Source organism: Phocoena phocoena, chromosome 13 (assembly GCF_963924675.1).
Source record: "Phocoena phocoena chromosome 13, mPhoPho1.1, whole genome shotgun sequence".
NCBI classification, from domain to species: Eukaryota; Metazoa; Chordata; class Mammalia; order Artiodactyla; family Phocoenidae; genus Phocoena; species Phocoena phocoena.
In genome coordinates, this window is record NC_089231.1 from 50505097 (window position 1) to 50532083 (window position 26987).

The following is a 26987-nucleotide window of genomic DNA, read 5'->3' on the forward strand; positions in this document are numbered from 1 at the left end:
CTCCTCATTTTAAACCTGAAGTAAACGAGTCCCAGGAATTGTGAGCAGTGTGCCCCAGGTTACGCTGCTGGTTGATGACAGAGATGGACCCCGGGGCTCCTGACTCTCACTTCTGTAGTCTCTCGTGGCATCTTTACCTGAATCCGTTTGAAAATAAAGAATTCTAAACTCAGAAAACCGACTAGTACCACTTAACCCACTTTTTTGCGTTAATAACAGTGTTTTGGCTCAGGAATCATAAAACGAGGCCACCACGTCACTGCTGCCTCAAAATGCAATAACCGTGGTTCACTTGGACTGCGTGTCTGAGGGTAATGGAAGTAAGTGAATGTTTGAATTGAAAATGCCAGCCTCAGCAATTTGTCACTTTGCTTTTTCCTGTTTGGTCTGCATCATAAGATTATTCACGAGACACTTTTATTTACTACGGGAGATGTTGCGCTCAGCTCGGACGTGTCCTGGGAGGAGCTGACGTCTGCGGCATCTTCTCCAGGCCACCTCTCTGGTGTCACGTGGCCTGACTGCTCATCTGTCTCTCCCCCACCCAGAATGGCACAACACTCCTCATGATCGCCTCCTATGCTGGCCACATAGGCTGTGTGAGGGAGCTCGTCCTGCAAGGAGCTGACATCAATCTCCAGAGAGAGGTAAGTCAGGTTTTGCACGTGAATAAGAATAACGCAGCTCTATTGACAACAGCCAGGTCATGGAAGCAACCCAAGTGTCCATCATCGGACGAACGGAGAAAGAAGATGTGGTACATATATACAATGGAATATTACTCAGCCATAAAAAGAAATGAAACTGAGTTATTTGTAGTGAGGTGGATGGACCTAGAGTCTGTCATACAGAGTGAAGTAAGTCAGAAAGAGAATAACAAATACCCTATGCTAACACATATATATGGAATCTAAAAAAAAGTGGTCATGAAGAACCTAGGGGCAAGATGGGAATAAAGACACAGACCTACTAGAGAATGGACTTGAGGATACAGGGAGGGGGAAGGGTAAACTGGGACAAAGTGAGAGAGTGGCATGGACATATATACACTACCAAACATAAGGTAGATAGCTAGTGGGAAGCAGCCGCATAGCACAGGGAGATCAGCCTGGTGCTTTGTGACCACCTAGAGGGGTGGGATAGGGAGGGTGGGAGGGAGGGAGATGCAAGAGGGAGGGGATATGGGGACATATGTATATGTATAACTGATTCACTTTGTTATAAAGCAGAAACTAACACACCATTGTAAAGCAACTATACTCCAATAAAGATGTTAAAAAAAAAAATAGAATAACGCCAGTGACAGAGATGTGAAGTTCTCACAATAGTGAATTGTTAAAAAGGACTAGAGTACAGTCATCCCTCTGAATACGCAGGGGATTGGGTCCAGGACCCCCCGTGGATACCAAAATCTGCAGATACTCAAGTTCCTTATGTGAAGTGGCACAGTATTTGCATATAGCCTACGCATATCCTCCGATGTACTTTAAATCATCTCTAGAGTACTTATAATATCTAATATGATGTAAATGCTATGTAAAGAGTTGCTGGTGCGTGGCAAGTTGGAACTTTATGGAATTTTTCTTTTTTTAAAAAATTTAATTGGAGTATAGTTGATTTACAATGTTGTGTTAGTTTCAGGTGTACAGCAAAGTGATTCAGTTATACATATACATATATTCTTTCTTTTTCAGATTCTTTTCCTGTATAGGTTATTACGGGATATTGAGTAGAGTTCCCTGTGCTATACAGTAGGTCCTTGTTGGTTACCTATTTTACATAAAGTAGTGTGTATGTGTTAATCCCAAACTCCTAATTTATTCTTCCTCACCCACTGTTTGGTAAGTGTAAGTTTGTTTTCGAAATCTGTGTCTGTTTCTGTTTTATAAATAAGTTCATTTGTATCATTTTTTAATTAGATTCCACATATGAGTGATATCATGTTTGTTTTTCTCTGTCTGACTTACTTCACTTAGTATGATAATCTCTAGGTCCATCCATGATGCTACAAATGGCATTATTTCATTATTTTTTATGGCTGAGTAATATTCCATCGTATATATGTACCACATCTTCTTTATCCATTCCTCCGTTGATGGGCATTTAGGTTGCTTCCATGTCTTGGCTATTGTAAATAGTGCTGCGTTGAACACTGGGGTGCATGTATCTTTTCGAATCATGGTTTTCTCTGGATATATGCCCAGGAGTGGGATTGCCAGATCATATGGTAGCTCTATTTTTAGTTTTTTAAGGAACCCCCATACTGTTCTCCATAGCGGTTGTGGAAATTTTTTTAAAATATTTCTTTCTGTGGTTGGTTGAATCCATGAATGCAGAACCTGTGGATATGGAGGGCTGACTGTAATCATTGCTTTTTTCCTATATGACATTAAAGCCCAGGTTGCAGACTGCATTGTGTCTAAATAAGGCCCAGGGAGGGACTGTTGGTTGTACTTCAGTTGAACAAATCTTCTAGGCCCATGTTACATCTGACATAACAAAACCTCCAACCACATTCCTTAAACACCCATATGTTTTGCCCTGAGCCTAAATCACTTCTTCCTTCTTCCCTTGGGATGAGATGCTATAGAAGGTATAGGATTTTCACAGAGATTATATTTTTAGAAGGATTGGGTCACCCACTGTTAGCTAGGCTCACTGGCTAGCCTACCTCAGCCATTCTCACCAAACCATGTTTGCAAAGGGCTTCTCTGACCAGCCATGAGTTAAATAAGTTCTCTCTCCGAAAGGCATGTGGTGAACATTGGACTAAAATGTGAGCCTGTTCACACAATCGTTCAAGGGCCATCTCAGGAGTCCTATCTAGCCAGAGGATCCATTCTCAGTCCGATGCAGAGGAGCAGTGGGAGGCTGGAGATTCAGGCCTGGGGAGGTGCACGTATTTCCAAGCCAGTCTAGGGCCTGGTGAGTTCACCTTTGTGGAGACACATCCAAGGTCACGCCTAGAGTGAATGTGACCTCAGTCCACAGAGACTCAGACCCGAGGTGGGCATACAGGGGCAAGCTCCAAACCAGACAGGAGCGCTTGGTTTTCCTTGATCCACTCTTATCAGAGGCCCTGACCTGCAGGTGTTTCGGAAAGGATGATTCACCAACCAAACTTTCATCAAGCAAAACACCCTTCTCCCAGGCTGGACCCCCATCCCTGAGTGGAGAAAAGTAAGATACACCACGTGTAAGGTCTGCATTTTCCTGGGGGCATCTAGAAGTCCCTCCCTCTCCCCTCTGGGTGTCACCTTGGCTGTGGACCGTGGGAGAATAACCCTTGATAGATAGCATCCGGACACTGGTTCTCCACAGCCCCGGATCAGCAAGCCTGGGCCTTGAGAGGAGCAGTACAGAGACTACAGGAAATCCATCCAGTCTCCTCCCGGACAGATCCTTCTGAGTAATTTCCACAACACCGAATCATTGTTTTAGGTCATTTTCACTTCAGCAGCTGATTTTCTTCCGGAAGGAAGATGTTTGGGCCCCTTTAGAATTCGACTTTAAAACTTCCCTAATCGTTTTATTTTTCCCCTCTGCTTTACAGCCTTTGTTTATTTTAACTTTAAAGAAAAGACAGATTTTCTCTAATAAAAACAATACAGTCCAGATCTGCTTACTCAAAGACTTTATTGTGAAGGGCTAGTTCAACATACACAAAAATCTCTTAAGAAAAACGGAGAGAAGCTGGGAGAAGAAGAGAAACGTTTGTTGGACTTCCACCCAAAGTATGGTTTTTATGGTCTTTATATTTATCTGTTTGGTTCCAACTGCTCAACTCATGTTCTTGGTGATGAAAACTATTGTGCATTGAACACAGTGGCCCTTGAGGAATTAAGTGTGTTGGGTTTAGAGGTAACCTGTGTGGCGCAAATAACGATGACATGTAGGTCCCCGGTGACCCCCAGAATTCCCTGAGCCAGGTCAGTCTGGAAAAATAGCCAAAGAGAGGCCCTGACCTCACCCCGCATGTTTTGGAAGCTGGAAGAGAGTGCCTGGCAGTGCTGTGGAACTGACGCTTAGAGCAGACTTCCTCGGTTCATCTGTAATCCAATTTGCAATATCAGAATATTTGTCTCCTGAAGATGGACCTGCCACTGTTTCCTTTAGTTTGCTCTCCAGACACATAGCATTTGCACACTTCGGTAGTCTCTAAAATTCATGTCTATTAAGAAGGTGAGGGATTTCCCTGGCAGTCCAGTGGTTAGGAGTCCACGCTTCCACTGCAGGGAACACAGGTTTGATCCCTGGTCGGGGAACTAAGATCCCACATGTGCACAGGGCAGCCAAAAAAAAAAAAAAAGATGAGAGTTTTCCTATTCTAGCCCAGTTTCCTCATCCAGACCTTGTTACATCTTAACATTTCTGGAACCCAGCAGCCTCCACACTGGTCACTTACCTGAACAAGGAATACAGTCTGTTCAAATATAGCCCCCTCCTAGGCTGGAAGTTTATATGCAAGGATTTTGTTTTGTTTTGTTTACAAGCATATAAATCAAATGTAATGTAACCAAATATCTTTTAAAACCAGCCTCTGTCTCTCTCTCTCTCAGTCAGGTACAACTGCCCTGTTCTTTGCTGCTCAACAAGGACATAATGATGTTGTGAGATTTCTCTTTGAATTTGGAGCATCCACTGAATTTAGGACCAAAGTAAGAGAATTTTCTTGCTTTTATACCTTGTTGAAGAATTTCAGCAGTCATGAGTTTCCATTTCTCTTCATCTATAGTATGAATCTTTGCTTTGCTTTTTACAAGATTTTCAAGCCTAAGAAGGTGGGTTTCACAAGGTTAAATTGTAATGATTCAGGGGTAGTCCTAGGAATCCAATTCATTTTTACTTTGGGCTCACAATTGGAGAACTCGGGGTGGGAGGAATTGCTTAGATTGTTACTTGTACTGGTAACTTTCTACTCTGGGACACTAAATTTTGTTATCAGGATGGATACAGTAGCAGGTGCTTTATAACTCTCCCTGTTTTCATATGCTTTTTTCTGCTTCAAGGCTAATCCCAGTGCTATGATAGGAATTGTTGGAAGTATTAAGCCAATCCTAGTGAATCTGAGAGATTTCTAAGGAGGGTTTGGCAGACAGTTTACTTTCTGAAATGTCCTCACTGAAATATATATGATTACAGTTTATATAGTTGGGCAAGGAATTGTGGTTCTTCCTTTGAAGAAGTCATTGATTCTTCATGTTTGACGTGTGGATAAGAAAACTGAGGCTGCAGAAAGATAAATTTTGTGTTCACAGCATGACCTTTCATGATAATGCTTTGTAGTAGAAGAATTTGAACTGCCATCGCATTGTAATTGAAAACTTATTTCTGTCATAAAAAATTGCTTCAGTCATAAAAAATTCCTGAAAATTTGCCCTAGTTGGAAACTTTTAGGTTTTCTTAATTTACTCTATGTGATATTTTGATATCAAGGAGGTTTCCAGTGGAGTTTTTTTTTTCCTGTTAAAACACTATTAAGTAGATCTGAATTTCAGAAAGGGTTTCTGTCCTTTCTAAAACCTACTGTTGGACCGTGTACATGCCTCCAGACATGCTGAATATAATATACAGTAATCCAAAATACATGTGTACACATATTTTATATTAAATATCATTTTATTTTTAATTATAAAAGCGATACAACTAAAAATAAAAAGTTCTACAAACCTGACTCAACTCTGAACTACGTCAAATGATCGTGTGTGACCACATGGCTGCTTCGTTCTTCTTGGCTAACAAGTTAATGCTGGCCTTTGAGCCAGTTTGTGCTGTCCCAGAAATCCATGGAACATGGGACCCAGGGCGAGCAGTTCCACATGTTTCCATTAGGTCAACTGCAGGTGGCCAAGAGTTTTCCATGGGAAGAAGACAGTGTCAGGAGGCTTTGAGTTTTAGTATGATCCTGTCATCAAAACTGACTCTGTGGGCTTCCCTGGTGGCGCAGTGGTTGAGAGTCCGCCTGCCGATGCAGGGGACGCGGGTTCGTGCGACGGTTCGGGAAGATCCCACATGCCGCGGAGCAGCTGGGCCCGTGAGCCATGGCCGCTGAGCCTACGCGTCCGGAGCCTGTGCTCCTCAACGGGAGAGGCCACAACGGTGAGAGGCCCGCGTACCGCTACAAAAAAAAAACAAAAAACTGACCCTGTGGGCTTCCCTGGTGGCGCAGTGGTTGAGAGTCCGCCTGCCGACGCAGGGGACGCGGGTTCGTGCCCCGGTCCGAGAAGATCCCACATGCCGCGGAGCGGCTGGGCCCGTGAGCCATGGCCGCTGAGCCTGCGCGTCCGGAGCCTGTGCCCCGCAATGGGAGAGGCCACATCAGTGAGAGGCCCGCGTACCGCAAAAAAAACAAACAAAAAAACAAACTGACTTTGTGTCAACTGTTCTCATTGTAATTGAACCTATGTCCCCAAAAATGTGTTTTTTTAAATAAAAGGTATCAGCTCTTCTATGACGATCATGTTTTATCTGTTCTCTAAACCCATTAGGCAAAAAGCTGGGAAGATTGACACAACAAAACTTGGAAACATTGGTGCTCGTTGCTGCTAATAGCTTAATAAGCAACTTCTTAATGCCCACCCGCCTCCACCTCCACCCACCCCCACCAGCCTCAGCCCTCCAGTCTCTCTCCTCCATTCCCCACCCTTCAAAACGCAGCTCTTCCCACCACACAGCCGGGCCCTTGCTGAAGCCTTACTCAGCCATGTGCATCCCCCAGCACCCTGCCTGCCTGTGAATGCGGGACCATGTGCAGCAGTGTTTCTCCAAGGGAGGCCCACCTGCCTCTGGCACCTCTCGGTCACCTCACATGGCTGGTCAAATGCCTCCCTCTGGGGCTCACTCCAGACCTACTGAATCTGAGGGTGGGGCTGCGAGGGTAGCCATTTTGAATAAACAGTCTATGCCCAAATTTAGAAACCACCCTATCTTTTATCTATGACTTGTATTTTAGAACCAGAGTCCACGTTCTTCGATTGTTTACAGTTGGCTCAAATGTCCACATACCCACTCACAGAGCCAAAGAAACAACACAACAACCCTAGATGGGAAAAGAGAAAGCCTCAGCCCAGCACCTGAGAAAAACCATTAAGGGCTTCACGGACTTCCCTGGGGGCGCTGTGGTTAAGAATCCGCCTGCCAATGCAGGGGACACGGGTTCGAGCCCTGGTCCGGGAAGATCCCACATGCCACGGAGCAACTAAGCCTGTGCACCACAACTACTGAGCCTGCGCTCTAGAGCCCACGAGCCACAAGTACTGAGCCCGTGTGCCGCAACTACTGAAGCCTGTGTGCCTAGAGCCTGTGCTCCACAACAAGAGAAGCCACTGCAATGAGAAGCCCGTGCGCTGCAACGAAAAGTAGCCCCACTCCCCGCAACTGGAGAAAGCCCACACGCAGCAATGAAGACCCAACGCAGCCAAAAAAAAAAAAAAGAAAGGGTTTTAGTTGACCACAAACTCAGTGAGTCAGTATTTGGTGTGGTTGGCTTAAAAGCTAATTCTAATTTAGGCACAGAGATAAAAGTAGAGGAGATGGAACCAAGGAATGTCCCATCAGGCCGCATCTACTTTGCAGTGCTCTGTTGAGTCCTAGCGCCCACGTTTTAAAAGAGGTCTGGACAAATTGGCACATGTTCAAAGGAAAATGCAAAACAGGAGAGAGAAGCACATGGAATAGGCTGCAGTTATCCCCACTTTCAGTGCATGCAGATTTCGTCCCATGAAGGCAGGGGCCCAAGAGGGCTACTCCCTAAAAACACCTTAATCTCAGAGACCTACAACTGGGTGGACCCACGGGGAGAAGCCAATGTTTGTCAGTTGGGTCTCTGGTGAGACCACAGGAGATGATTCTGGTGATTCCAAGACACAACTGATTGGTACAGACTTCCTGTTCTGTTTCCTTTATTGAGAGGCAAAGAGATGATTCTGCGTTTGACATGAGAAATTTCTAAATTAATTATAATAACTTAGCAAATAGCTGTAATATATCTCAAGCAAGTCACGCCAGTACACAACATAAAGATGCCCTTAAGATGAACTCTGTCACGATTATAAAGAAAAAGTAAAAGAGAGAAAAGAGGAAAAGTGAGTTTGTTATTATGTATGGAAAATTCTTTTCCAAAGTTCTCACCACGTGAAGAGCCTCTGCTCGTAAGATTTGTGCCCTCACTGTTTCTAACGCATTTATACTTCTCATGACCGCAGGACGGGGGCACTGCCCTGCTGGCCGCCAGTCAGTATGGGCACATGAAGGTGGTGGAGACCTTGCTGAAGCACGGAGCCAACATCCATGACCAACTTTATGTGAGTGTGTTTCAGGGGGGCTCTCGGGGGGACACTTGCTCATTCCCTTATCACAAATAGCATCGCAGTCTAAATTCCGGAAGTGGCATCTGATGCAAATTATTGCAGTTATCAGAGAACTTCAGGGGAGTTGTAAACAGTGTAGAATGATAGAGAAATTAAGAAAGTTGGTGATTAAGATACGACCAGTGGATTTAGGCATTAGGATATATGTATTAAAAGAGCAAAACCCTCAGAGGTCACCAAAGAGACCAGTACTGAAGTCAGAATGTCAAGGGTTAAGAGAATGGGAGGTCAATGAGTGATAGTAGAAGGACAGCACTCACCTGAGAAGTATTAAAACAAAACACAGAGAAAGTTGATGCGAGATAGAAGTTTCACTCATTAGTTATACGCTCCTTTCCTTCTTGACAACCATAGACAGTATAAATGCATTTATGTTTTACTGGCATCATAATCAAAGATGTCATTAAAGATGTCAATCTACCGTATCATTAAATTTTTTTTCCAGGACCAAAAGCATTATGACATTTAAATTAAAATGTTCCTGACAACTTTATCCACCCTTCCAAAGTCCAATACCTATGAAATGAGTGATGGGGGAGGATCCTCTGGTAACAACCCTGTTGAGGACTTGCTCCAGAATTTCTTGTCTGATCATCTCATGGATCTAAAAAGAACAGAAGAACCAATAAAATATTCCTTGGTGACCTTCAGCTTACAATCGTATCAATGCATGTTAGGCAGAATAAAGAACAGTTTGAATATGGGTTAAAAAAAAAAAAAAGAAGTGACATCTGAGACATCAAAGGAAAAAGATAGAGTTAACCAGGTGAGCTTTTTCTATGTAGAAACCCATAATCTTATTTACCCACCTTTGCTCTGCCTTTTAAATCTCTTGCACATATGATATATTTCATGTACCTATGTAATTAAGAGCTTCAAAAATAATGTGATACATACTTATTTGTAACATGTCAAGCCCAGTGTATGGACTTGCTGAAAACCAACATAAGTCCTCCTGTTGTAGAGTTATTTGGGAGGAAGAACACAAAAAAGGAGAAATCAAGTTATTTGGAAGAGAAGTGAGGATGGGTGAATGAAGACCTCTGAAATACATGCACGCCATTGACCCTGAAAGGCATTCACTGCCAGTGTGGGTCTGTTTGCCGCTAATCGGCAATTAGCACATTACCCAAGCATTTTTAATGGTCACTCTAATTCCGTAGAATTTATGGCAAATGTTATTCTTGTTTTGGAGGAAAAAATAAAATATGGGGAGATAAAGTGACTTGACAGTCTCATGGTGAGGAGTGGAAGAATTCCTGCTTCCATTTGTCTAGGAACCATATTTTACGCTATTGTACCACTAGACATGAGCCCTATGCCCAGGGGTGCTATACTTTCATAGACGTGTAATGAGATGTGTAGGTGTGAACTTTTCCATTTGAACACCCTTTCCAGAGTTTACACAGATACCTCTGACAAATCACCAGCCTCTCTGAAATCCATAGAAACTAGCCTTAGGCTTTGCACTTCAAAATCTGTTACCACTCTGTGAACCTGTAGCATTCCTGGTTCAATGACTAAACTACTTGACTGTGGTCTGAAGGAGTGATTCTCAACTCTGGCTGTCCATTAGAACCAGGGAGCATTAAAAAAATTCCACTTCCTGGGCCCACCCCTGACCAACTAAACTGGAGTCTCTGAGGGCAGCTTGGGCAACAGGTGGTTCTGACATGTGGCCACATCTGAGAAACAGAGGTCTGCAGCTCCGTATTTCTTCAACTGTATATAGTGAAGTTGTATCTGAGAGTGTGTATGAGTATATGTATGTACAGGTTGAATAGCAAGAGCCCCTGTCTTTGGAAAAGGAAAATGGGTTATTGTTTTCATAGCATTACCATTAATAGTCAGCAATCCAAATTGACTGTGGGTATAGATTTTGTACTGTTAGATAACATTCTTCCATAAGGCTCCTTGAAGCAACACTTAATTTTAGAAATGTAGAGTTTGGGGAGATCCCATTCCCATGGTAAATTCCTCTCTGTTATAAGGTAACCTAGAAATTTCATGCACCAGAACTTCCATTTTGTATTAAGACTTTTACCCTTACCTAAACAGTCCAAATATAAATGTTTCCATTAAAAACAGTTGAAATACAGGGCAGGGGGCAGGGAGTGTCAATGATGCTTGAAAACTTCTAGGAACAGAAATGTGTAAAGCACAGTAAAAAAAAAAAAAAATCCAATGCATGGAGATCTGTTTTGGAAAATTCCTAAGAGTTATCAGCTGCTAAGGGCAGGGAAGACTTTCTGTGGCAACACAGTAAGGAACAGCTGAAAATTGTATCCCCATATCAAACATTTGCTTAAAAATCTGTACAGGCTGAGACTTCCCTGGCAGTCCAGTGGTTAAGACTCCGAGCTTCCACTGCAGGGGTGTGGGTTTGATCCCTGGTCAGGGAACTAGGATCCCACATGCCGAGTGGCACGGCCAAAAACAAAGAAAGAATCTGTACAGGCTGATTACTTTTTTAATGATTGCGTTGAGGGCAGTCTGGCAGCTCAGCTGACCCCCACTGGAAATTCAGCACCCTCTGCCTGGTTGGACTTGTAGGGAAGGTGCTTTGATCCTGTGGTTAATGTTCCTGACCGTGAGGGGTGGTAATTAGCTGGGTTAAGTAGTTTTCCACTTAGGTCTGAAAGTAATGAGGCTCACTCTGTCCTGTGAATGCTGTCTGTGTGAAGTAAGCACCTGGACAGGAGGTGTGCTCTCGACTGACCGATGTACTTGCTGAAATTAACCAATGATACGTCTTCAAGAAAAAAGAAATGCCCAAAAGATGTACAGGCCCAGTTAAAAAGAAAACTAAAGAAAATCGGAAACAAGCACTTGCTTTGGGCTTTTTATGCACGACTGCTTAGTTGTGTGTATAGGTATTGTTGGCGTCTGCTGGGCTGGCATGGAGAGAATTCATGGACATTCTTACCAGGGTGGGTATTCTGGAAGCATCTTGTGTTTTAAAGCTTAGAGGAACTGCATGTTGGGAGAACATGGATAAGGGAGCACGAAAGAGAAAGGAGTAGGGAATATCTAATTAAAAGGATACTTTTCATTCCCAGTTCATTAGAGCACACAAAATAGATTTGAGGGATTTCTTTTTTGTTTTCTATTAACAGATTTTATTCTGTTTTTTTGTTTTTTCATGAACACTTAGCTCTCAGTGACAAAAGGACTGCAATGGAAAATTGTATTAAATGTGTATGTTTTTAAAATCTAAATACAAGAGGGTGGACTCTGAGATCATGCAACAAAAGCAGAAGGCAGCTAATGAGAAACCTATGCAGACAGAGGAAAATGATGATTATTTGGAAAACCTGAGTTTTCCAGCTAGATGTATCATAAGCTGTATGACCAAGATTTTATAGAGTAAATAGTCATTACATATGTCGTAACTCATCCTTATACAACTGTCTATTTTAAACTTTACCTTTCAGCCTGACTTAGTGTGATGTTTTAGAATGGTTCTTCAATGAAGAAAACGCCACACATATTAAAAGGGGGGAGGGGAGGAAATAAAAATCTAATTTCTTTTATAATAAATGTGAAAGATGACTTGTTAACACTTTCAATTTGCTATCTGTCAGGATGGAGCCACCGCACTCTTCCTAGCTGCCCAAGGTGGTTATTTGGATGTGATTCGATTACTGTTGTCCTCAGGAGCAAAAGTCAACCAGCCGAGGCAGGTAATGTTTGCGCGTGCGCATGGGGCGGTAGGCGGGGCGGGCCTGCGGGCCTGCAGCAGCACGTGCCTAAGATAACCAGTCAGCACTGGGCGTCTCTAAACCCTTTTGCCTCTGGGTAAAAAGTTCATCTTTGATTAGGGTTTTCCCTGTTCTTTGCCTTGGGCTCACCCGAAAGCCTATGAAATCAGGCTGACACCATTATTCAAGATGTTTGGCGTCTGAGGACAAGTACATACTCTGCCACCTCCTGTTCAAATAAATGATGGCTGTACTGGGGTCAGGAGAGTAGGCTAGCCTGGGACATAGGTAAATAGAGGCGGGTCAGGTAGCCTTGCCCTTGCTCAGTCTCTCTGTTGATATGCTGCCTTATCTCTTACCCACCACTTCTTGTGCTGAGCCAAAGAGGAGTCCATGTTCTTGGAATCATTACTGGGTTCTGCACCTTCATCTCTCACCATTACAACACCACTGAGACTTCATTTACCAAAAGTAGTTGTTATCTGGCAAATCAATTAACTGATACTTAAAGGAACAGGACTACAAGGTAATACAGGCCACATTTATAAATGGTAAAGAGCCATCCAAATGTAAGGTATTATAATTAGCCTCTCATAACTATTTCTGCACTAATCCATTTGTTTTTAACGAAACATTTCAGATTAAGGTAACAGTACTTTAAAGGTAGTTTTCTAGGGAAAAGTCAAGCTGATAACTTACCAGTAAATGACACGCAGGCAGATTTCCACTGTCATGTGGCCTGATATGGGAAGACCTGTATTCTCATTAGTGAATAGCTATAGGAACCTTAAGGTCGGCCTGAGCTTTTGGCCACAGGCTTCTTCAGACTTTAGAAATCCAAGTGCATAAGGAACGTGAGAAAAGAAAGAGCCTTTGGGCAAAGTAGATTGGAGGTCAGGAATCCTGAGCTTTAGATCCAACTCTGCCACTAACTAGCTGTGTGGTTTTGAACAAGTAAATTAACCTCTCTGGACCTCTGTTACTTTATCTGAAAATTAGAAGGCTGGACAAAATGATCCTGATAATATCTTCAAGTTCCCAAATTTTGATAATTGTTTTTTTTGTTTGTTTGTTTGTTTTGTTTTTTGTTTGCGGTACGCGGGCCTCTCACTGTTGTGGCCTCTCCCGTTGCGGAGCACAGGCTCTGGACGTGCAGGCTCGGCGGCCATGGCTCACGGGCCCAGCCGCTCCGCGGCATGTGGGATTTTCCCGCACCAGGGCACGAACCCGTGTCCCCTGCATCGGCAGGCGGACTCTCAACCACTGCGCCACCAGGGAAGCCCCTTGATAATTGTTTTATTCAATGTTCACTCTGTATTTCTTGAGCACTTGTCATGTGACAGACACTGCTATGAATATAAGATCATAATTTTAGAATTTTAAAGATGTTATAGGTTTGGATGGCCCCAGTAATACTCCTGGGAAAGGATGCTTTTAGAAAAAAATAGCACTTCCAATGTTGACATTTGGGAATTGGAATTTAGTATTTTCTTGTTGGTCCTTCTTATTTCGAAATCATTGTTTGATTCTGAATCAGAGTCTTCATTTTTGAAAATTAATGAAAGGAATTTATTTTAGATTGCTTAAGTTTGATTTGGAGGCCATTATTGAGGGTACCACTGTGAATTTAGAAATGAGAGATTATCGAGATGGTCAAGTCTCTCTGTACATCTGGCACTTCAAAACTGTGGTTGTAAAGATGCATTATTTGTATGCCTGAGGTACTGTTTGTAAAAGACCAAGTTGACATAAGAGATCATATTTCAAATGTTGCCTGAATTATGTCCATTTAACCCTAAATTGAGTAGTGTGATGGCATTAAAGCCAAGAAGTTGAAGAGTAAGCCATCAGGGCATCCCTGGTGGCACAGTGGTTGAGAGTCCGCCTGCCGATGCAGGGGACACGGGTTCGTGCCCTGGTCCGGGAAGATCCCACATGCCGTGGAGCGGCTGGGCCCGTGAGACATGGCCGCTGAGCCTGCACGTCCAGAGCCTGTGCTCCGCAACGGGAGAGGCCACAACAGTGAGAGGCCCGCGTACCGCAAAAAAAAAAAAGAGTGAGCCATCAGTGCCGTGGTAGCCACAACACGCCGCAGCTGTATTTCATCTGTCAGGAGTGAGGATAACCTGGGCAAAGTAGGCAACCCAGCCTGGGAACAGGAGGGGCCCACCCTTAGCTCAAGGAGCAAGTGACATGCCCTTCCAACAACTGCATCTAATGCAACTGTTTGGAGTTGTGAGTGTCCAGATCTGAAAAGATTTTTATTTAGGGAGAGGTGTTTTATAAAATACGAATTGCTTTAGGGGGGAAAAGCGATGAAATTTTTCCTTTTCATAGAGTGCCAGTAACCCCTTTGTACCCTCACACCATAATCTTTTTACTACCACAAGCTTATAGTTAAAGGTGATCTAGCCAGGTCAGACTAGTCCAAGTTCTGTCTTCTGTAAAAGAGTAAACTTTGCATGTTTAATTCCATTCCAAGAAAACAAGAAGTGTCAGAAATATAGCAAAAGTGATATCAACCCCAGCTGACTTTGTCACAAGTTATGAAGAGGTTAAAAAAAAAAAGTCTAATTAAAAGTTTCTATTAAAATGGCCTGTACGTGGTAGACGGTTATATAGGTAGGACATTTGGAAGCCAATGTTTTATTCTGAAATCTCAGCTGCCACATTGAATCATTGTCAGAAAATTCTTGAATTTACAAAATAAGGGCAAGGATATTTGCCTGGTTTAATTTCTTAGTATTTTTAGATAAATCTGATTTCTAATTTTTGCTTCGCCATTCCAAGGAGTCCTGACATTTTATGGTACACTGTGCCAGGATGTGAATGAAGCTGCATTGAAATTATTCGGCTAACATTTGATCTGAGCTTCAGGGAACCTGAACGCTAGTAGAAATGACTTTTCCTTGTAATTCCATCACTGAAGAACTAACTGAAAACCTTCTTGGTACTCTTGTAGAAGGAATCATATGCATAAAGCAAGCCATAGGCAGATTTTGGAATGACTAATTTCTTTTTTTTTTCTTTCTTTCTTTTTAATTTTTTATCCCTGGAAAGACTAAATTACTGTTTTGAAACTTGAAAATTTTCCCTTCTAAGCTGTCCTGAATAAAGAGGTCAAGAGTCACAGACATAATTGAAATCCACAGTCATTTAAAACCTCATTTTCAGTTCTTTCTATGTGTCCTCACCAAGTGGAGTTGATATGACTCAAACCTTTTTGATCACTAGCTGAGATGGTTAGTCTGTTTTCCTACCAACAAAATGCTTTGACATATACGTTTCCCAGCTCAACTCACGCAGTCCATTAACATGATGCTTTTACAGAGTGGCGAAGGTCGGGCTCGGTTTACCTGGGGCTGAGGTTGGTCAGTCATCACTCATCTCTGTCTAGTCCTCTTAATATGCTAATCAGCATTTCTTTGAAGCCTGACCGAAACGCCATCTTATAAAATGCCTTCTCTATCAGAAGCCTTGGTTTGGACTTGTATGCAGAGATGCTGACACCCAGACAGTATCCTTTCTCCCAGGTTGTAAGCTTGGAGGGCAACCCAGTGGTGGGCAACGGGCAACATAGAGTCAGCAGATGGGTGCAGTGTCCTGAGGGTTCTGAGAAGGGAGCGGACCACAGTAGGGAGGCCCTGCTGCTTGCATGCCCTCTTCTCTCAGAAAAGCCGTGTTGACCGCCAGGGGACACCCTGTGGCCTGGGCAGAGTGCCCATAAGGCCTGGAAGGCTGCAGGGCATGGAGATCAGTGACTGGGAACTGGAACAAGGCTCCGATACAGGGCCCGGACTCCTGAGCAGGACAGGAGGATTCTAAGAGCCAGCTAGGAAGCCAGAGCCACGTCTCGGGGCTGGGACTGCAGATGGGGGAAGTGAGCAACTTGGTAGTTACAGGGATATGGATAAGAAAATGAAACACAGTCCCAGTTTTGCTCATGAACTGTATGACCTTGAACAAATCGCTTTGTCTCCCTGAATCTCATTTTTTTCATCTGTAAAACCATGATAATGATGGTACCTTTGCTACAGGAATACTGTGAGAATTTAAAAAATAAATAATCCCTGCAAAACTCTTCATGCAGTGGCCAGTATAAACCGAGTACCTAGTAAATGTTAGGTATGGTATTATCATTTCTATTCCATCCAGGCCTTCCTGGAATAGAAAACCCATCAGAAATCAAGGCTGCTCTCTTTCCCAAATAAGCCAAGTTGTCTCTGTCATCTCAAAGTCCCTTCTTTCCTCTCTTTCTCTCTCCCTACTCCTTTTCATTTTGATCAGCTTCCTCTGCCTATGTATCTTGTATGCAGTCCCCAAGTTTACAGGTCAGACTCCCAGACTCTTGGCGTAGCCATGTCACTGTCACAGCTCATCCCCGCCCTCCAGGCCACAGTGGACTGGCTGGCCTGCCCATCCTCAGTCTGATCACTTGTGGCTGGGAGAATGGGTCAGGGTGTGGGCAATGCAGGCATCTTTTACAGATTAAAAGATTTTACATCTTTTACAGATTAACATCTTTTACAGATTCATTTGCTGGACCAAGGACACAGAGTAGAGGGACCCAGTACTGAGAAATGGGCTCCAGGGCCGGTAGCAAAGTGTCTCCCTATTGAACCCCCTGTGTTACTGATGAGGTTCCTTATAATCTCTTGAACCCCCAACTTAGAATAGAATTGGTCCCCAGCACTTGCTGTCTGGCTCAAACCTGCAGGTGAAGTAGCCTAAGTATAGGTACCGGAAGGCAGTAGAAGCAAAGAGCCAGTGCCACTTAATACACTTATTGCCATGGGAGAGAATGGCTTTATGGTTTTAATTCTTTTTTCTACATCATCTTTAGGAGCCTAAATAAGACCAAATAAAATTTAGTCTCTAATACAAGTCACATCATATACTCCATCTCATGCTGTGACCTCTCTATAAAAATACATTAGAGGAGACTTGAAAATATTATCTCAAATGGAATGAGGGAATAACAGAGCTGGAAGGAACTGCAAAATCCCCTATTTAACCATCCATCAGGTACTAGAAGCTGATTGGGAATCAGCCACTGTCAAGCCTCTCCAGGCGTGGGGAACTCATTACTACCTCATCAGCTCACTCAGTCTTTAACCCGCCCTCCTTATCATTCCTTTCTTACGTGGAGCCAGTGTACCACTTGGTATGCAAAATAAATTTTTTTCCGCTTGTCATGCACACAAATAGTAAACAACAGCTGTCATAACCCCGGTGAATCCCATCTTCTTCAAGCAAAGTGTTCTATTTCTTTAAAAAAAAAAGTGCAGGTGAGATTGTAACTTCTACTTCATGACAACTTCTTTGACAAGAAGAAACTGTATATTTTTGTCAAGAAGTATTTTAAAACTTACATAAATATTTTCAGACGTTTTTCCTACTCCGATTCTCTCCAAAGCTCTACAAAAAAGAAGCTAAATCGACTTAATTGCCCTCATTTTTATTATGAAGCCATCTTCACAATGAAGATGCTGACTATCGTAATAGAAGGAAAATATATGACAAAGCAGAAATTGAGGTGTACGGAAGAGGAAGACCTGTCCTCTTCACAAACTAGATAATCAACTGATAAGTAATTGGATCTGACAAGAGTTCTCTAATTCACATTCAACTTCCTGGGTTCAAAAATCAGCTTTGGAGAAGTAAGCACCGGTAAGGAAATACACAGGTTTCCCCCAAATCTCATTTTCCCAATCGTTCCTACCTGCTCTATCAGTTATCTCACAGGGTAACTGGGAGAATCAAATTAAATAAAGCACATGGAATGCTTTGTAGACAAAAGTACAGATTAAATTACTTACTGTTTTTCATGATAACTAATATTCAGATCCATTTTCTAAGCATCTGTTGGCCATTCCTTGTTCTTAGCACATTTCTGTATGTTTTCTCCTTCACAAGTATCTCTGCGAGGCTAATGTTTTTGCAGAAGGGGACGATGAGGCTCAGAGGGATTTCCCTAAGTTCTCACAACCAGGAAGTGGTGACTTTTTTTTCCACCTACTATGACTATTGCAATTAAGGTGATAACATTTGATAAAATATAGAAATATAACTGTTATGATATTAATAGTTGTTGCTGATACAGCACCTCTCAGCACTTTCCCACATAGTAGTGTCAATTAATAGAATTTAAAGACAACCAAACCCTTGGAAAGCACGGGGAACAGCCTGCTGGCTGCCTTTCCTTGCCTGCCCTCTGGCGGCGATGACAAAGAACAGAATGAACCCAGAGCGGGCAGAAGGGGAAAGTGCATCCACATCTGAGCCCCGGAAAATCCTTTGTGGAGCCCAGACCCTCTGTCCGGTCTCCCCGGGCCCTGCCCACAGCCCTTGGGCTGTAGCCAGCTGGATTTCCCCCAGATCCTTCTAGGCTCCTGATTCGCCATCACCCCACTCAAAGGTCTTGGTCCTCTGTCCCTTTGCCAGGACAGCAGTGGGCAGTGACCCTGCTCCTGCTGCAGGTGGTACACTGGGGCTGAAATGATATCCTCTAGCAGAAAGTGAAACTTTAGCTTCTGTACCTGAATCGTCTTGCTCTTCAGCCCACAGTCCCACTGATGAATAATTCAGTCTTACATGACTAAGGCAGTCTCTTTGGGTCCCATTACCTTAATTGCATTTGAGGTTAAGGTTAGTCAGTTCTGGGTTCTCCCTCTTCCTGACCTTCTCTCCAGGTGACCCAAGTTCTCAGAGGTCAGACTATCACCCTGGCATTGGAGTTGGGATGGGGATGCTCGTGTCTGCTCCTTGTGCTGGCTTGTCAGCCTCCCTGGTCCCTGAGCATCCTGCATTGGTCCCCGAAGGCGCAGCTGGTCCACCATATGTGGGCCCTGCCGTCATCTATGTCCCTGACGTCCCGTGGCCTTATCTCCCCAACCCAGGCTTACTCCAGGCCACTGTTCAGCCTGCACTTCTGATTTCCTTCAGGCAGGCAGGCAGGGACTCCTGGGGGGATGTGGGCCCGGGGTATTGGGGGCGTGTCCAACATGGGTCCAGACGGCTCCCATGGCCATTTCTGTTCTACCTGTAAGGCACTGGCCAAGCGCAGAGCTCCTTAGGGGGCTTGCAGTGTTCCTGGGTTTCATTCCAAGAACAGGAGAAAATCCTTTCCTATCTGGAATTCACTATAATTTATCTGGGTGTTTCTAGCACCCTAGCTTACCCAACCCAGATTCAACCCAGAGCAGGAGGAAAACAGAGACACTCATGACCCTGCCTCCCCCATTCCTCTCTAGTGCCTCCCTCCTGCACTAGAAGGGTTTTCTAGTTTCCTTTCTGTCCAGCAGGAACCACCCTCCTTGCTGTCAACTCCTTCTCTGTCCCCTGGATGTTCCACCTCTTCTCTGGAGCAACATACCTCAGCTTCATGGCTCAGTGTGCACAGAAAAAGGGTCACTGGGCACATAATACACAGCAGGCTTTACCAAAACTATCAATCTGCTGTAGGTGGGCACTGTGTGGCAGCCCCCACAGTATCACATCCTGCATAAAATTATGGTCCTTGAGAATAACATGGCTTGGAGGGATTCTGGACACAAGAGCAGAGTGGGAGCAACGTCTTTAGCTTTCTGACCCTCAGACCGGCCTCAGAGGAAGTCGCCCCCTCTCCTGTAGGAATGAGGGGGCCCCACGAAGCAGGGTGTGTTGTGTGAACCCACCCGTAAAGCAAACAGGCAGAGTCTGGGCAAAATAAGGACAGGCTGACCTCTCCCCGGGTTTGTCGAATTTGGTTCTGCTTGGTATGCCTGCAACACAGCCGCTTCCCACGCGTGTTCCCTGGAGCCCCGCAGCACACTCGGCCGTGAAAGGTCTTGCCGTGCAATGGCTTTTATAAGCCAAGATCTGAATACTGGCACTTACCCAAGTAGTCCGGGCACTGCCCAATGCCAGCTTACTTACGTGGGTCAGAATCACCCTCGTCGTGGGCCGTTGGGAGCCCTCCCTGGGGCGTAACCCGCCATCCCGTGGATGCTGTGTCCTCTCCCCGCAGGACGGCACGGCGCCGCTGTGGATCGCGTCGCAGATGGGCCACAGCGAGGTGGTACGGGTGATGCTGCTGCGCGGAGCAGACCGCGACGCCGCCCGCCACGTGAGTGCGAAGACCGCCGCGCGCGCGGGCTCGGATGGGGACGCCTTCCTTTGAAGCCTTGACCTCCGAGTTTAACTCAACCGAAACGTGCGGAGGAGACGCAGCTTTATTCTGTCTCTTGCTCACCGGGGTTTTCTCCCGACCGCCTCCTGCTCTTCAGCAGGAAAACGAGGGAAAGGTCTGAATCAGTTGAAACCTAGCAACTGCTGCTCAGTCCCTGTAAGGGGAAAGTATTGAATTCCTTGAGCTCCTCCTCCACCTGGGCTGACCTCTGGATGACCCGGGAGGACCAGGTAGGAGACTCAGGCCTCCGCTGCCCTTGGGGATGTGTCCGCCAGCGGCTGCCGGTCTGCCTGGCGCTGCGCCTCCTGTTGGCCTCCAGGCCACAGTGCAGCTGGCTCGCGGGGTCTGTGGTTTGGGGTCCTCGGTGCCCCGGCTCCCCGAGCTGCAGACCCCCGCACCACATCCCCCATCGGCCTTCACTTAGCCTCTGTTGGGGTCACTTCATTTTTTTTTTTTTTTTACACTATCTGGCCTTTTTGCCCTTAATATTACCTTGCCTGTGTGACCCACCTCCACTCTCCCGTCTGAGCCCACAAAGGGGGAAACCGAAAGACACATTCCTGACCGCTTCTCTGTCCTCTCTTCCACCCTCTCTTTTTTCCTTCCCACAGTCTCTGAAGTCAGAAAGGAAAAATCCTCTATTCTCATCTTCCTCCTGATTCCAGCTAAACCTTTAGAGCAGCCTGGGATGTTTCCTTTACTACAGAACTCTGTGAGCAAAATCCTCCAAATACAGAAATTGATGCGTGAAAGTAGGAGGAAGGGGGAATTGGAAAATCTCTTTTCAGGCCAGAAAAGGATGACAGAGCTTAATATTAATTTTTGAACTTGTCTTTGCATTCTTTTTTTTTAACAGATTTCAATCTATCCCCTTCTTACTCTCCCCCCATCACCACTACCACAGGTAGGCAGGTACCCAGGACAGACTAGAGCAAGGCTGTATACACGGGAAGGCAAAAAGAAAAGCAATTTAAAAATTTAAAACAGTAGATACAGTTCAACAATTGTTTAAATCATTAAAAACAGTTCAACTGGGAATTCCCTGGCGGTCCAGTGGTTAGGACTCCGCACTTTTACTGCTGAGGGCACAGGTTCAATCCTTGGCAGGAAATTAAGATCCCACAAGCCACACAGTGAAAAATACTTAAAAAAAAAAAAAAAGTTCAACAATTAATTTCTAAGTCATGAACTGCAGAGAATGCCTCTTTAGTCCATCTATGTTCTAAGAATATCCTCCTGAAATTCTCCTTGTTCCTGTACCCAATATTCTAAGGGACTAGAAGACCATGGATTCCCAGATGGCAGGGTTTGAAGATACTGGAGTAAGTCACATATTTTGTCTGGTATTCTTTCACGCAGAATTAAGTGTTTAATATGCTCTAAAATGATTTTAGATTAAGAGACGTTGCAGGCCTCTGCTTTAGTTTACACATTTTGCCTCCTTCTGACAAGCACATCCCAGTTCTCAACCAACATTTCATTATTATCCAACACACACATATGTTAATAATCAACTTTTCTTTTCCTCTCTCTGTAAAGGATGGTACAACAGCATTACTGAAGGCAGCCAACAAAGGGTATAATGATGTCATAAAAGAGTTGCTGAAATTCTCACCCACCCTCGGTATTTTGAAGGTAAGACCTACAGAGAAAATTTTACCAACCTGTAAAAGAGAGAGGATAGAAATTTAAGAAGTCCACACTGGGGACTGCAGTAGAATCTGGGTATACCATTTGCATGGTTAGTTGTATTACTGAGAGAACATGCCTACAACTTATCCATGTTAGAGATTCCCGGGCACTGGTAGAAATAGGAAGGTAATAAAAAGAGCGAACCGGAGTCTGTAGGTACCTAGTTTTCTAGGGGGAAAAAAAATTAAGCAATAGTACTGAAATTGCTAAATTGGAAATCACCCATATTGATATATCATTGGAAGATTTGTGAAATCCTCCACAAATGAAACACATGATTTGTGTCCCAGAAAACATGAGGGATAGGAACTCACATTCCTTCTCTTCATTATCTGGGGCAAAGAACCACATTGTTACCTTAGGTGGAATGAAATAAGCCTCAAACATCTGGACACGTCAGAGAATGTGTCATTCTGGAGGGCTGCGTCTTCCAGAAAACAGAGCCCCAAAACTCCTTTTTTAAGTTGATCATTTTGGATTAAAATATTCCTCAACTAGAGTATCTACCAGAGGTTGGCAGTCTTTTTCAATAAAGGACCAGATAACAAATATTTTAGTCTTTGTGGGCCATACAGTCTGTGTTGGAACCGCTCCACTCAGCCATTGTAGAAAAAAAGCAGCCATAGAAAATACGGCAACAGCAAAAAGTGTGCCTGCATCCAATCATACTTCATTTATGGATGTTGTATTTCTAAAATTTCATATTTTTACGTGTCACAAAATAGTCTTCTTTTTTAAATTTTAAAATGCTGAGCTCATCAGGATGTAGAAAAACAGGCGGGGCAGGGAGAGGGGGGAGTTAGATTTGTCCTGCGGGCTGTAGTTTGCTGACTCCTGGTATACACTCTAGTGTTTTGTTAAATAGAGGACACCAAACCTGTTCTAAACTTGGGACAGTAGTTTAGCACTTTTTTGGATTTATTGATGTATCTGAAGTCTACTTACCCTTTAGATGCCTTCTGTCTGATTTTTATGGGTTTAAGGCTCCGTTGTTGCTGTCAGCTGATACAGAGCTGCTGTTGGTATGCCGTACTCTCTTGCCCCCGGGAACTAATTCTAATCTTCCATGAGCTTACGAGTCAAAAAAGCTGTACTTTGTACTTGTAAAACTTGTTTAGCAAGTAAGAATAAACAGTCTGTGAAAATGAATTCTCTATGAATAAAAGAAACTAGCTTCAGAAATGGACTTTGCGATATCTAGTCGTGTTGCAGACAGCTTTTAGGCTTAGTTTTTTATTCTTAGCCACACTGCACTTCGGCAACACCGATAAGTTGGTTAAGATTTTGATAAGTGAAATGTTACAAGGTTAGTGTATTGCTGCCCATGGCAAACATGGTGAAGCAAACAGGGAAAACGGCTACTTTGCTGGAGTTTTTCTCTGGGTATGATATTTAACGTGCCTACAAGATCAGAAAGTGTTTTACGTATATATATGAAGTAGTTAATTTGAAAACTAAGCTTGCATTTAGGTACTATTCACAGACATATGTACCTTCTAGAACAGATGTCTTGTGACTGCCCATCGTTCTTATATTGGGTTCGTCATATTCTCTTTTCCCCTCCCAGAATCCAGCTACACGCTGCGCATAGCTGCTTCCTTATGTCAATAAATATTTGCAGTAAATTCCATAAAATGTCAGCAACCTATCCACTAGACCCCTCAGTACCCAGAAATGCTCCAACTCAGGGCTGGGGTTGGGGGTGGTCCTCAACGCACCTACTCTTACTCTTAAGCCGTGTAGCTCCCAGTCGCTCTCCTGCCCACCTGCGTGTGTGGAGTGTGTACAGCTGGGTTGACAACTCGGCCCATAGGTGAGCAGGCTATTCCTCCAGCCTTGCAGAAGTGTGCTCACCAAAAGCACAAAGACCTTAAGAAAAAAAAAGTTTGACGTAGCGTTGTTGTTTTTCCCACAGCAACTTCTGATGCCTCTACAATGGACCAAGTGAGCATGAAATCATGTACCCGCTGGGCAGATGTCTTATTTCACTTGCAAAAGGTTATTGGCAATATTTATACTGACCATACACGGTGTCCCTGAGGACACTGTACTAGGTGCTGATGTGACTTTGAAAAGGGAAGATAAGGATGAGTGAGACTCTAGCATTACCGTCTCATCAGGCCGAGTGCTGATGGCTGTGAGCTCTCTCCTGACGCACACTGTCCTTTTCTCCTAGAATGGGACCTCAGCACTCCATGTGGCAGTGCTCAGCGGAAATATTAAGGCAGTCGCGCTGCTCCTGGAAGCAGGGGCAGACCCAGCCCTGAGAAACAAGGTACCGTCTTAGTCATCTTTTCCCTCCATCGGGCGCCTGTGCAAAGAGATAAGGCGGCGTCTGCTGAAGCCAAGAGAGCATCTTGGCTCCAGTCGCTCCTCATCCTTGGGTATAGTAAGGGCATAAAATGTTGTCATCATAGGTTATGAGTGAGCAGTACATTTGGACCCAGAGGACTATACTAAAACCCCTCTATTATCAGTGATTTTCAGGTAACAGTGGGGCGGGGGTAGGGGGCAGTGGTTGTGGGGAGTAAGGTTGTAAGTGTTCTATCATCAGAGAAGTGTCCTAAAAATGTCAAAGTTCCGGTAGTTTAATCACCATCCTCCGTGAGTTGGATACTGGTACCTTGAGAATTGCCTGTGCTCTATTTGGTGACCTCATGGGGAAGATGTTGCTTTTTATATTGTTAACAGGACTTTGCCCCACAGTTCCAAAACCAACCCATATTTTTTTTAATTGAAGTATAGTTGAGCAAAACCAACCCATATTTTTTCATAGCTCAAAAATTTTCTTAGTTTTCAATTAAGCCAAACTTGGAGGTGGGAGGATGCCCAGTAAAAAATGACTGTCATTGTATTTCCTCCTACTCAACATCTGCAGTCACAAGTAGAGGCTGAGGGTGGGAGAGTAGCCTAGGAAAGGTCTAGAGGAAGCACACTGAAACTACTGACTTTTGAAGGAGGAAGTATGGTGGGGACTTATTAACAAGGGAGGGTATGAAAAGCAACTTTCACTTTATACTTAGATAGTGTTTGAATTTTTATAAACATCTATTACTGTGTTAGATTTTATTAATAATAAAACCAAAATCATATAACATTTCATGATATTTTTAAAAGAAACTATTAAGAAGTGCAATTAGACAACATGCCAAGAGCCGCCACCTTTTCTCATTCCACTTAGCACGTGGAATTATTACTTCCCCTGTTCCTACCATTGAAACTGCTTGAAGACAACATTTCTGTTTATTTCTTCCTGAGATACATAGGTTTGTTTTCCATTAGCTGGTCTGGCTGTGTGATGAGCCCACTGAAATCACAATTGCTCTCTTATCTTTGCACCTTGGACACAGATGTCCTAAAAAGATCAGTCTTCGTTGCTAAGCCACCCAGTACTGAATTAAGGCAGTTTCTTTACATAGAAACTGAAAGATGCAATTCCTTGTGTGTCTCGTGGAATCTCAGCAATAATGGTTATGGGGAATTTCCAGTGACCAAAATGCTGGTCTTTGGAGGGTCTGTGTAGCTGCCTGTGTTGGAGTTTCATCCTGCAGAAGCCCTTGGAGAGCCGGGGGTAGCTGCCAGGAAGCTGCACGCCTGCACACCAGGCAGCCTGTAGAAGCCAGGCTCTTCAGAGGCAGCTCCAGAAGCAAGGGTGTTGGGATTCCAGCAGCCACTCAGGACTCTTGAGGGGGTATCCTTGACCTTTATTCATTCATGCAACAAACACTTATTGAGTGCCTGCTAGATGTCATGCGCTGTGCTGTGAGCATTGTCTATGCGGAGATAATAGTGAAAGAGATTCACATAGTGTCTGTCTTCATGGGGCTCAGAGTTTACTGGGGAATAAAGATAATTAAACAAGCAATTGCAACACACAGTGACAAGGGCTGTCAGCAGGAAGTGAAGAACGCTATCGAAGGCTTCCTGGAGAGAGTCACTTTTCAGCTAGTACAGAAGCACCCTTCTGCTCTAGGGGCTCCAGGACTTCTGCTCTGGGGCAGATGCCAGAGGAGAGGGTAACCAATGGCCGAGAACCTCTCCCCACACCGTAGCCATCCCCATGGGTGTGGGGATCCCATGTTCCTGATAACCCCCAACTGAGGACTCAGAACACATCTTCTCCCAGGAGCAGCGGGGACAGAGAGTGGTGTGATGCTGTGGGTCATGAGTATGGACCTATGGTCCTGCTCCATAATGGATAAGATGGCCTTTAGGGGCTAGCCTGGGCGCTAGCCATCATAACCTGAGCAACTTGAGAATTCAGTGGGGACCCTCCTGAGAGAGGAGTGAGACCAGGTTTTTAAAACTATATGGATGACACACAGAACAGCGATGTGATTGACTGAAGCAACACAGTTTGAGAGTATAAAGCCTATTTTAATGGCAATGGATATGGACATTCATGGAGATGGTCACACACACCGTAACTTAACGAGCTTGTAGACAGAGGTGCAGCTTCTTAGACCCACTCCTCTTCCTGACTGCAGAGGATCCTCTGGCTACCTGCCAGCCTGTCGCGAAGGACCAGTAACCGATGCAAAGCAGTTCGTTCTTCCTGAGGGTACTCTGAGACTGGATGGTGCTCAGGTCTGTTCTCCAGGAGCACTATTGTCAGCCCCAGGCATTAGCCCTCTACAACATCTGCTCCTGCAGGAACTAAGCTAATACTAGACTTAACCCCACAGAGGGGTCTCTGGTCTAAGGCAGCATCGAATAGCACCTCTTGTTAGAGTCAGTCCAGCACCAGCATCAAGGGTCCTTTGGGTGGGCAGGAGTGCAGCTGCAGGACATGCTGCACAGCAGACCACTGTGGCAAACTCATCATTCCCAGCAAGTGAGGTCCCAGCCAGTAGGTGGGGGTCAGAGGGCAGGATCCAGCCTAGAAGGTAGGTATTGCAGGAGCTTCACCTAAGATCAGGGTTTCAGATAGAGCAGACGGGGTTCCAGGTTTAACTGCAGGGGAAAAAAAAAAACTACATCCAAGTTCTCTCCCTGATGTGGTTGCCTTTCTACCCTTTAATTGCCTCTCCCCTGAATTCCCAAGAACATCCTTTT

General features: G+C 44.4%; 1 protein-coding gene across 1 annotated transcript in view; it reads left to right on the forward strand.

The window, feature by feature from the left end:
- The window catches only part of ANKRD29 (ankyrin repeat domain 29), a 42564-nt gene that overhangs the window by 13379 nt on the left and 2198 nt on the right, over positions 1-26987 (forward strand). Inside the window, exons 3-9 of the mRNA XM_065889462.1 lie at positions 549-647; positions 4560-4658; positions 8205-8303; positions 11954-12052; positions 20079-20177; positions 21780-21875; positions 24109-24207. Coding sequence (XP_065745534.1) covers positions 549-647; positions 4560-4658; positions 8205-8303; positions 11954-12052; positions 20079-20177; positions 21780-21875; positions 24109-24207 — 690 coding nt within the window. The remainder of the gene's footprint in view (positions 1-548; positions 648-4559; positions 4659-8204; positions 8304-11953; positions 12053-20078; positions 20178-21779; positions 21876-24108; positions 24208-26987) is intronic.